We start from the raw sequence: 12,875 nt of genomic DNA on the forward strand, positions 1-12,875 counted from the left end.
GTGCAAGAAGTTAGTAAAGAAATTTGGTATCGATACCATAGCACGAGTATCAATACTCGGGGTAATAAAATTGATAGTTTTTGAAATGTATTGATATTTTCTTAGGTTTTGATTTTAGACGAGAAACAAAATGCTAATTTGGTATCAATTTTTTGGGTGGTATCGATACCATCTAGGAGAATTATCGATACCTTTGATTCAGTACCGATACCTATGTGATTTATTCAGAATCTTTGCCTAGTGGTTTGAAAGCATGTTTAATTCTTATTATAGGTTCGTTTCATGTATGTTTAGCATGCTAATATGATAATTAGGATATGTTTGGCTTAAAATTTGAACAAGTTCCAAAATAAATGTTGTTTTCTTGCTAATGGGACGATTTATAAAGCATGTGATATGTGATGGTGGTGTAGCATCCTGTTACTCGGGCTCGGTGATTGGGCCGGGTATAGGTTGTTACAGAATTATTTTTCCTCTTTTAGTTTTGAAATAATTTCTCTATACTTTAAAACCATTAATTCAAACTCCAAACCCAACTCATTGTAGGCATCTTGTAACTCATCAAAAGAATAATAAGTTGAATTGGATAAGTTAGAAGTTACCTTAGAGTTGTTGATGTCAATAAGGCAAAGATTGGCTACTTCATCATCATCATTATCGGATGAGTCCTCATCGTTCCAAGCAGCAACATGAGCCTTGAGTTTTTGTTTACTTGATCTATTTTTCTTCCATTGGGGACAATCAAATATGTCCCAATTTCTTGCATTCATAGCCTATGATAGGGTCCTTCTCCTTGGTAGATTCAATCTTGACTCCTTATTTATTTTGGAAATTTCTATCTTTCTTGGACCTCATAAACCTTTTGAATCTTCTAGCAAACATTGCCATCTATTGATCTTCATCCATATCATCACTAGAATTACCTTGTTCTATTGTGGACTTGAGGGCAATACCAACCTTATTCTTTTCAACTGTTTCTTCTTCTTTATTCACTTCTTTGAGCCTCATTTCATGAGTAAGCAAAGAATCAATAAGCTTATCTAGTGAAAGAGTCTCCAAATTTTTTGCTTCCTCTATGGTTGTAAATTTGGCATCCTATGACATAGGCAAGCTTCTAAGCATTTTCTGCATTATTTCTTCATTGAGATAGGTCTTCCCCATAGGACTTAGGCTCATTGATGATGATAGTGAATCTACCAGACATAGCTTTGATGTCCTCCTCGAGCTTCATCATGATCGTCTCATAATTGAGGGTGATAATTCCCACTTTTGATTTCTTAACTTGATCGGTACCCTCATGAGTGACCTCCAATTTGTCCCAAATTTCCTTGGCATTGGCACATGATGATACCCCACTATATTCTTCCGGACCAAGTGCACAAAAGAGTGTGCATGATCTTAGCATTAACTTTTATGCTTTTCCTATCTTTCTCGTTCCATTCTTTCTTGCTCTTTGGAACTAACACCTCTCCTTCTTGCTTTTGAGGTATGGATGAACCATCCATGATGATGTCCTATACGACAAGACCATTGGGTTGCATGAACAACATCATTCGAGTCTTCCAATAAAAATAATTGACACCATTGAAGTAAGGAGGTTTATTAATGAATTAAGACTCACCAATAATAATCGAGCCAGGATTAGACATCATCTTAAGCAGTTTGAATAGATGAAAGTTGAGTTACCTCGAGGATCTTCTTTTGGTTGTTTTAATTAGTTTCCAACAATACCAAATGTGATTTATCGATACTTGATAAAAGGTATCAATATAATTTTATGGGTATCGATACTTTTTGACATTTTTGAAAAGATTATGAAAAACAGAATGCAAAACTGTATCGATATAATTTTTGGTCGATAACATTTGATAAGTATCATAATAATTTTCAAGGTATCGATAGTTATTGTTTGTGTTCAACTTTTGATTCAAAACAGAATGCATATTTGGTATCGATAAACAGATAAAGTTCCGATAAAATTTTACAAGTACTGATACATTTTGGAAAGCATCGATATTTCTTGTAGGGAGCAGTTTTTCAATTTATTTGAAATGACTTTGATTTAGTTCAAGAGTTTAAATTTATTTTTAGAACTTTGTCAAAAATATTCTAAGTATTTAAACCATTTTCTAAGATGTTTGAGGGTTCTGAAATATTATTCATGCTTCGAATTCTTTGTTCAATGTAAAAACAAATTTATATTTTAAAGATATGTTTGTTATATCAAAATAATTTAACGATTAAAACAAGTTCAACAGTTCTGGGCTAATTTTGACATGGCTGGCCACTTATGAGGTACAATAGATTTTTAGATAAACAACAATGCGATTGATTTTAATTAGGTGAGACCTCACACGTGTTTCATGCAAAGGGGAGCGTGACACTTGCCCTTGATGAGGTAAATAAAAAATGTAGCACGTGTCGAGAGTGGATACATCCACAAGAATCATAGCTAATGAGGTTTGCTCATAAGAGAAGTCATAATTGAGAAAGTTGAGATCAAGTGAGACGACAATAATGGTGATTTTTTTTGTACAACTGTGATTCGAACCCAAACTATCTTTGAAAAAAAAATGAACACTTAATCAATAGATCACAACTTAGAAATTACGATGAAGATGATTTATTAACTTTTATTGGTGAAATATTTAAGTATATAGTTTAGAAAAAAATACTCATTATCATCTAAAAACTAAGGTATCCCTATATATGAAAATTCGCTAATATTTATATTTTATAATTAAAAGTAAACATAAATTTTTTTATCTCATCCGTTTTTGGTAGATAAAATTATTTTGATTGATTATGAAATTACAAAAATTTATAATGAATCTACTGTAATTCAAATTGAACTCATCTAGTCACGTGTAAAGATGCTCATGCGTTAGACTAGGCTTTATTTGAGTTGAGTTCATGCAAGATATTTAGATTAACTTTTAAGTTTAAGCTAGATTTAGCCTGAAAAATAAGTTTATTTTTTTGTTCAAGCCCGACCCAATTTAAAAAAGGTAAACTTGGGCTCAATCTTTCCGTCCGTCCATATTTGATCTGTTTTAGATTAGTTTTTATTTAAAAATGTTTTTAAAAAAATATAATACACTAAATGCACTAAAAACGCTAAAATAAATTTTTAACACATTAAAGATACATTAAAAATATTTATATTAAAAACACCTATAAATATAATAAATATTTTATTATATTAAAAACACAAATAAATATAATAATTTTTTAATGTAATTATATTTTGGGTTGAGTTATTTAATTGGATAATTTTTTTAATTTTTGGATAATAAATTTAATTACTATTTAATTAGGAATTTGATATAAATATAAATTATATAATTATTATTTAACATATATAATAAATATAATTATTTTTATAATATAATATATTTGGGTAAAATTAAGACGAGCTTAAATAAAAAATTTTATTCAAGACAATGCCTATTTAAAAAAGGGATATTAAATTTTATTTAAACCCTATTTTTTAATTCGGGAAAATTACCAAAAAAAGCCCTATTTTTCAAAATTTACCGAAATAGGCCCGATATTTTATTATTTACCAGAATGGGCCATTTTCCCCGAAATCGCGTCCACGTCAGCGTGATGTCAGGGGACGTGTCAGAACATCGCGTCCACGTCAGCGCGCTTTGCTTACATGGACACAAATCGCGCCTACGAGGACGCGATTTGCTGACGTGGATGAACAGTTTATGTTTTTTAGCTTGGAAAACTTTGAAAGGCCATAACTTTTGGCTCGGTTGTCCGATTGAGATGATTTTTTTTGATTTCGAATAACTTTTCGAGATCTACGCGCTGACACTGCAGTTTTCGTCGAAAAAGATCCTTTTTTGCCCCTAAATTTTGATTTTTTCGGTTTAAAATTGAATTTTGAAACATTCAAATCATTATTTTCCTTATTTATTTGAAGTAAACACGGATTTTTTTACTGTAATTGTTGTATTATTTTTTTGATTTGACACGTGTATGGAATAGGTTCGATAAATCGTTAGAACGTAAGTAATATAATTAAGATAATAACAATATTTCTATAATATGTCAATTAATTAGTTTAGCTTAGTTGGTTAAAATGTTTGCTTTTTTCCCTTAGTACCTTGGTTCAAATCTTGTTGGTAACAATTTTGAATCTTTTTGTACTTGTTGCTATTGATGTAATATTGAAGAGTTAATTGATTAAAAAAATAAATACAAGTACAAAAAGATTCAGAATTTATTTTTCAAAATACCAAAAAAGCCCTATATTTTTAAAATTTATCGAAATGGGCTCGATATTTTATTTTTTTAACCGTTGGGTACTGTTCACGCGCGGGCCGAAATCGTGTCCACGTCAGCGCGAGATGCTGACGTGGAAGGAAATCGCGTCCTTGAGAGCGCGATTTCCTGACGCGTACCCTGACATCGCGCTGACATGGACGCGATTTCCCGGAAAAAGGACCATTCCGGTAAATAATTAAAAATGGACCCATTTCAGTAATTTTTGAAAAAAAAGGGCTTTTATTGGTAAATTGCCCTTTTAATTCTCATATTTTTATTTAAATCTTCCTGTTTCGCTACTTTAGTAATGTGTCGATAGAAAAGTGGAGGATAAAAGTTTTTTAATGGATTCTCCAATTCCTAAGAAGAAATCGATTCTCCATTTTCTTTTCCTGTGAGAGTGACCGTTGCATCGATTTCGAGCATTTATGATTCAAAGTTGAATGGTGTAGAAAAGATGGGTGCCATCATCACTCATTCCCCAATAAGGCATTAGCTTAATAAAATGAAGAAGATGACTTCAAATTTTATGGAATTTACATTTATTTAGTTAATTTGAGTGGAATAAATTGGTTGAGAAAAGCCCCCGAAAACTAATTTAATCTAGATGGGTTTTGGAATATAATTTTAAAAAAATTTATTTATAATTATTTTATGTATAAAATAGGAAAAATAAATTAAAATTTCACATTAAATTAATTTTTGGAAAATATTATATAATTGTTATATATTACTTTTATTTACTTGAAAAAAATAAATTTTTAGAAATATTTATGAAAATAAACTCCATAAAACAATCATCATTTATAGAAATAAGTTCAAAAATTCAAAATTGTATAGAAAATCAAGAACAGAATGGAACTAGATTAAATTATCTATTATCATGTTCGAGAATTTCAAAAATTTGACCAAATCAAATCAAAGTCACTCCTATTAATTGTTAACTTAGTCATTCAATTCGTGTTTATAGTTATTAAGTCAAATTTTTTATTAGAATTTGCACTTTGTATAAGTTGTAGATGTAGCACCTGTATTTTAAATTGATTAATATTAGTCATTGTACTTTTCAAATTGGTCAATTTTAGTCCCTGTACTTCTTGAATTATGAAATTTTAGTCTGATCAAACAAGAGCAATTAATTTTGTTTGGTTAAATTTCAATATTAGTCTTATATTATGCGTAAAATTATAAATTTAGTCCATGTTTTCCAAATGGATCATTCTTAGTTGTTATATTTTTGAATTTTAGTTAAATTTTTTAATAAATTATTTAATTAATTTTGATATTTTGAAATTTGAAATTTCAATATTGAAAAAATAGAACTTTTTGTAAGGAGGTAAACAAGTCCAATTTAACAATTTTTCTAATGCATTATTATAGTTTTTAGCGCTTTTCAACTTTAATCCTTAATGTGCGTTTACTCCTATCAATACTTAAAAAAAAATAATTTTTAGGTGACCAAAATGAAAGTGACCTAGAAGTTGGGTGACTAAAATGGAAGTGTAAACAAGATATGGCATGTAAAGTTAATCGCCACTAGAAATTTAACGATTGGGTGAATAAAATGAAAGCACCATAAAAGTTAAGTAATGAAATTGCAAGGATTTTATTTTGGGTGACCAAAATAAAAGCGTCTTAAAAATTGGGTGACTAGTCAGATAGTTTACCCTAAAAAATATATTAAAAGGAGTATTATGCTTTTTCTTCCCATATTTTCAATTATTTATGTTTTATATTATAAAAAATCAGAAATTTATTTTTTTGACTCTATACATTTTAAAATGTATATATTTTATTTTCTTGAAATTATGTGAAATAAATAATGGTATGATAATATGCTTGGGTGACTTTTGTACCACATGACATGGTTGTTTTCTTAAACATGGATAACTTTTGGAGTAATTTGAGCAACATAGATATGGTAGGAAAAATACCAAAAATGAAAAGAAGATACAATTTAAAGGCGAATTTATAAGTCTAATATTTTTTACAATAGTTGATGAGATTTAATTATAATTGTAAAATTTTAGTTCTATTAGAAAATAACTTGCATGTATTAGTTTATGCTTTTACTCAAAAATCAGTAAAAAGTGTTGTTCCCTTGTTTCTTCAAATTTGTGTTGGGTTCAGCCACCACGTCTCTCCCTCCCTTCCACTTTGTTTCTCCTTTCACGACGATTTTTTGTGGTGCGGTGGTTTCAAGGACACATCTGGTAGTGTGAGTGCTAAATCTATCATCGGGATGATGTCTTGGTCTTAATCTGTTGATTATTGTAGGCTGGTTTGTCATATTGTATTACAATTATGGGTCAGTTGTTGTCAGGCTAATTTATTGAATTAAATCACAAGCTAGTGAAGCATGCATTAAAATGGAGCAATCAACTTGCTTATTTTTTGCTATGATTTTATGTTTAAAATGAAGTGTTAGAGTAATCCAATAAAGGTGGTTACTGAAATCAATTTCATTCGCAAACATAATTTACTTTATAAATCTGCACTATTCATGTAAAAGTTTTAAAAAATAGAAATACCATTCTTTTTAGATGAACGGTTGATGAGACTCACCTATAATTAACACTTTTATATATATATATTATATAATGGTCAAAGTTAACCAGATTGATGTCTAAATAAAAATGCAGAGAAAAAGATCAGAAATGATTCCATCTTTGTGACCCCAAAAGGTAGAAGAAGTGGATCTTATTATTATTTTTTTATGGCTACAAAAAACTAAAGGAATAGGATAGATGAAATGTGGATCTTATACCAAGCATCCTTTGACCCTCTTGCTTTTGTTCTTTCCAATATCATTTTCAGTTTTGATTATTAAAATTCAGATGAAATATTTTCAATCAAATTACAACAACTGTAAATATTTAGGAATTTATGATTATTTCAGAACCAATTCCTGGTCTTCTTGATAACTCAACCTTTTACTTTCTAACCCCATATTCCTTGAACCCTTTTCAAGTTTTTCAAAGGAATTTTATGGTAACCAAAAGCATCTTGTTGGGGATATAATGGCCATGTAATCACCAAAGTGGACCCATTCTTGTAATTCTCCCATGTTCTGGTTTCGACACGTTGAACACTTCAAAAGTAAAGGAATGTTTAAGATTGAGGTTTATGTCATGTTGTCAACTCAAACTACATTAACTCACAAAGAAAAAAAAAAAAGAAAAGAAAAGAAAAAGGAAATCTTGACCCATATATGCAAATAGAAATGGTTTAATATCGCTTTCAGCCCCTGTATGCTTTGGGTTATAAAATGCTTTTACTTTGTGAAATCCAGTCCTCCTCCTCCTTCTTTTTATTTTTATTTAATTTTAGAGTATTGATAGCACTGTTAATGGTGAAAGTATTTGGTAGGGACCAAATCAAATTAATCCTTTTATTATTAAATGGATCAATTCAATCCTTATATTATAAAAAAGAATTAAGTAAGACTGCTTTTTAAATATTTAATATATGCTGTTAAAAATTACATGATTTTTTTTTCATTTGTAGTTCAGCTTCAAACAAGAAATTTCATTTGTAGAACCATAAAAGCTTTAAAAATATTATTTCTGTTAAAAATTGGCTTCATTTGATTTTTAATGGTACAAAGGCTAAATTAATCTATTAAAAGATAGGACTAATTTGATAAGTTCTCTATAATAAAAGGATCTATTAGGTACTTTAACCCACTATTAATTGACTTTTGTTTAATTTGATTATGTGTAACCAATTGTACAATTTTTAAATCAGGTGTTTGAATCTTAAACTATCACATGTTCAAATTTAATTTTTATATTAACTAAATTTTAGAAGTTTGAAGAGTGCAAGGACTGAGGGTATAATTAAACCAAGAGAAAAGAATAGAACATGAAAATATTTAGTATAGTGAAATATATAAAAGGAACAAAATAAATGGCAAATTAAAAGCTTTAGTTGTGAAATTAAAAAAAAAAAAAAGTTAACTTCCATAAAACTGTAGCTGGTGATAGTAGGGATGGAGTTTTTATTCTTTAGCTGAACAAGCAAGTCAGTAAAAAAAGTAAAGCCCTGAACGAAGATAATACACATAAAACGCTACCGCCCCCACTTTTTTATTTTATTTTTTCTTCCTCTTATCTTTTTCCCTTTGTTTTTTTGAGGTACAAATAGTGGAAACCTAATAGCCATGGAGTATTAGAGCCACCCCATACAAATAGAAAGAGGAACAGCTTCTTGCCGTAAAGAAAAGAAAAAAAGGAAGGGAACTTGGAAGAAGAGGGTGAAAAAAAAAGGGTTTCTGAAAAATACCATAGGTGATAGTTTTTTCTTTTCACTTTTTTAATAATAAGAATATATAGTAATGGGGAGAGGAAGAGTGGAGTTGAAGAGGATCGAGAACAAGATAAATCGACAGGTGACGTTTGCAAAGAGGAGGAATGGTTTGCTAAAGAAGGCTTATGAGCTTTCAATTCTTTGTGATGCTGAGGTTGCTCTTATCATTTTTTCTAATCGTGGCAAGCTCTATGAGTTTTGCAGCACTTCTAGGTATATTTTCATTTTCTTTCTGATTTTCTTTGAAATTTTCAATCTGGGTTATCTTTGTTTTCTTTTAAGGTATGTTGGGTTTTTTTGAAGCTGTTCTTGTTTGATAATCTGAAGTTTTCTGAGATCCATCTTTTAAGTCACTGAAAAATTCATCCTCTAAAATATATATCATGGAGAAACTATATCTATAAATATATGTTATTTGTTAGACAAGAACATGTTGCAGCTCCCATTTGAATACTTTATTCCTTGAATTTATTTGGCAATTTATTTGTTTCTGAAAGCCTTTTTGTTTTGATCATAAAAAACAAGTGCTATATATTTTGGGAAGTAATTATTACTTTTTCTTGTTAAGTGCCGAGATGTTAGTCATGGGAAATGTAAATGTTGTTGCATGATTAATTATGTTATATGCAAAATTAATGTTGAGAAATCATGATTAATTATCAAATTGTTAAATTGAGCTAGAAAGGAGGTGCCATTGGTTAATGTGATTCAGCTCTTGAGGTTTTAAGTGTTGAGCTTAAACAGGCCATGAACTAGGTTAAAAAAGAGAGCTTACTGTTGCTTATGTTAGCCTACCGTGAAGCTATGTATTATATTTGGGAATTTTTTATTCTTAATTTTCTACAAGCTAATTATTTATATTTTGTTTCTTGGATTTAAGCCTGAAGATGTTTCTTTTTTCAATCCGTTTAGAATGTAACAATCCATGGTAGCTTTCGGGTTATCATATGATATTGCATAATGATTTCTACAACTAAAATTTACATGGACTCAACACACGCATGCATCGATATTAACTATTTCTCGTTCTATCTCCAACTTATCTTATATGCCCCGAATTTAAGCTGATTGTACTAAAAAAAGGAAGAAATTATTTATTAAATTTGTTGGATGTTTTTTTAAATATTAAATTCTGACATCAATATCATAGCGTTGACTATTCGTCATCAATCTTATCTTATAATTGTGTAGAGCATACAAGACATGGCATTACTTGTACTATGTAAATGTCTTATGATTGGTGTCTAGTTTTTCTACAAATTTCTTATAGATTTTTGTTAAATTTTACGACTTTCCTCATCTGAGATTTCTTCCAAGTTTCTTTATCAATAAAACCAACCTTAAATTTCTTGAAAAAAAGAGCATTTTATTAAAGATAAATTAGCCAAAAATTTCCCCAATAAAAGGTATCATAAAAGCAAAAGATAAGAGACAAAGCACGAAAAAGCACATGCTTACAAGATAAAAGAATAAACTTGGTCTCTCAGGATTTTACAATCCTCATTCTACAAATTCAAACTTACTTCCTCAAATGCAAACTTTATAGCAAGAATGTGGGACTCAGGCAACAACCTTTAAAGGACTTGTAAGTACGAAAGAAGGCAATTCAGAATTATGCACTCACGACACGGTCCGACGGATTAACCTGGATCATGGCACCCATACTTTTTGCTTCTTCATTTTCGTAGTAATTAACTAAACACGTACTATCTATAATAATCTGCAACTTTGATGAGTTAGGAATTAGGGCACAAATGATGAACTCCATTTTAAATGTTTCTGTAGGTATTAAACAATGAGGTTTCATGGTGCTGAGTTTGTGAGATCAAATCATGTGTTATACTCATGATTTTGATTTCTTATAGTTGAATGCAATGCTGCCATCAATATTTAGATTTGTCATACTAACCTTTCTTCTTGGCCTATTTTATGTAAGCAGCATGGCTAAGACACTTGAGAAGTACAACAGTTACACCTACGGAGCATTGGAACCTGGTCAAACGGAAATTGACGCACAGGTGTATTAATCTCCGCTATTTTAACCTTTGCCTTCTGGGACTCATAATTCATTTTCAACCAATCTTTAAGCAGAATGTCTCAGTTTGTTAATTGTTATATGAATCAAGTAGGATAAAATCTGAAATTTGCTGCATGTTATCAAGCAGAGCAATTACCAGGAATATTTAAAGCTCAAATCAAAAGTTGAGGTCCTTCAGCAATCACAGAGGTACTATACTATCCACCAAGCCACACAGTTTAGTTTTACAATGTGTCTGGGTCATTTGTTCATAAAATAAGTTGCTTGTTCAAGTGTGGATACTTGTAGTGGAGACTTGATTCATGTGAAAATATGTACTTTGTAATGTGTAGACATTTTCTTGGGGAAGAAATAGCGGACTTGGGCACTAAGGAACTGGAGCAGCTTGAGCATCAGTTGGACTTCTCATTGAAGAAAATCAGGTCCACAAAGGTAATTCAGGGCCAATCTAGTTTTATAAACTTGTAGCTGTAGGCAAGGTCCTTTTAAATCGTGAAGGATAAGTATCACTTGTTAGTAGCCAACCGTAAGGACAGAACATGCATATTTTGGCAAGGCTAGGGGGACCATGTTAACAAATGAGGTGCTTTCATGCTTCGTCACCTATGACCTATCCATCAGCATGCAGGAAAACATGTTTACAACAGATAACCTTGTGCACATGCAAAACCATAAGGATCGAAATATGTAGCACTCCATTTTCATGTTGAAATATATCATGATATTTTGCTTTTTAACTAATGCAGATGCAGTTGATGATTGACCAACTTTCTGAACTGCAAACAAAGGTACGTATAACACAACTGGAGACTCTTTTAATAATTCTTTTGTTACAAAGACCAGATGCCATATCATGCTTGTATGTAATCTTTGTACAGGAAGAAGTCCTACTGGAAACCAACAGAAACTTGAGAATGAAGGTATGAAACCAGCAGCTTGATTGTTGTTGTCATCTTTGATATTCACCGTAATTGATCTCGATAATATTTGTTAATTTCATGACAATGCTAAACACGATATGATCGAAAACCGGTGCCATAAATTTTGTTTTATCTACTTTGGCAGTTGGATGGAAGTGGTCCATCAATGAGATCATCATGGGAAACGGGGGAGCACAGCATTCCATACAACCATCCACCACCTCCTCCTCAGTCAGAGGGATTTTTTGAGCCTTTACACTGTAACAATTCACTGCAAATTGGGTAGTGTATCCAGAATCTAGTTCGTTAATATCTTGCTAAGTGTGTTATTTTTATTGACTTCAACTTTATTTCCTTGGTACAGGTACAACCCTATTAGTGTAACAGTTGAGGACACTGCTACAGCCTCTGCACTTGCACCAAGTGGATTCATCCCTGGTTGGATGCTTTGATTGTTTCAACTTTAATTACAAAGAATTCCATATTTTCTCATATAAACTGATTAGAAATTAAGAATAGGCAATAATTAAAGCAAATTCCAGGTTCCAACCTATATTTTGTTGCATCTGTTACGAAGGATGCATGAATGGTTTTAAGCGTGGGCGAAGCTCCAATATTTGTAAAAATTTGGATGACATATATATTTTACTCGCATACTATGTCTTTAGTTACTTGCTTTTGTGAGTCAAATCTAAGTTAATATGAGAGATGAAGAAATCTGGTTTTGTAATATGCCGAAACACCATGGCAGGCATCCAAGTTTCTAAAGTCATCAATGAATCATATTAGTTACTGAAAAAGTGATGCAGCTAGCATTGCTTTTTAGCTCAAGTGGAAGGTTTTTGTCTTTTCAATCTGAAACCAATATCTGCCATATCTAATGTGGGAAGAGTATCTAATGCAAAGGCTTCAATAAAGTAGAATTTGGGATGAATTTTATGGACTAGAATAAATTATTATAAATAATGAAACAAATAATTCAATAAAAGATTATAAACTTAAATTAACTACAATTTTCATACAACTTAGAAATTTTAAAATTTACAAAACGTCATTCTTAAATTAATGTTATGAAATTGTGATTGTTTTGAATTGAAAATTTTTGCTCAAAAACAAAAATCATTTTTATACACCATGCTAGAGTTTCTAAGCTTTACACTATGCTTAAAGGAAAATTAATTGAGACTTAGGTTTTTTTTTTTTGAATTATACTTGTCTAAGAGTTGGATAGTCCACCTAATTATGTGCACCCCAATGATGAGGAACTTTTAATCTTGGTCTAATTTAACTTGTTTTATTAAATTTTAATTTTAATAAATTATAATATTAAA

General features: G+C 30.6%; 1 protein-coding gene across 1 annotated transcript; it reads left to right on the forward strand.

Moving 5' to 3' along the window:
* Positions 1–8,326: 8,326 nt before the first annotated feature.
* On the forward strand, positions 8,327–12,215 carry LOC105784588 (agamous-like MADS-box protein MADS2). The gene is made up of 8 exons (XM_012610491.2): positions 8,327–8,799; positions 10,526–10,604; positions 10,752–10,813; positions 10,957–11,056; positions 11,371–11,412; positions 11,503–11,544; positions 11,690–11,826; positions 11,909–12,215. The coding sequence occupies exons 1-8, from the start codon at positions 8,615–8,617 to the stop codon at positions 11,994–11,996; spliced, it is 735 nt and encodes a 244-aa protein (XP_012465945.1). The 5' UTR covers positions 8,327–8,614; the 3' UTR covers positions 11,997–12,215.
* The last annotated feature ends 660 nt before the right edge of the window (positions 12,216–12,875 follow it).

Source organism: Gossypium raimondii, chromosome 13 (genome assembly GCF_025698545.1).
Source record: "Gossypium raimondii isolate GPD5lz chromosome 13, ASM2569854v1, whole genome shotgun sequence".
Lineage (NCBI taxonomy): Eukaryota > Viridiplantae > Streptophyta > Magnoliopsida > Malvales > Malvaceae > Gossypium > Gossypium raimondii.

Bases quoted from the DNA above. Each gene is read 5' to 3' on its own strand.
- LOC105784588 (XM_012610491.2), top strand. From the start codon at position 8,615: ATGGGGAGAGGAAGAGTGGAGTTGAAGAGGATCGAGAACAAGATAAAT. The intron at 10,605-10,751 runs GTGTATTAATCT...GTTATCAAGCAG, and splicing joins AAACGGAAATTGACGCACAG to AGCAATTACCAGGAATATTT. The intron at 11,827-11,908 runs GTAGTGTATCCA...TCCTTGGTACAG, and splicing joins AACAATTCACTGCAAATTGG to GTACAACCCTATTAGTGTAA.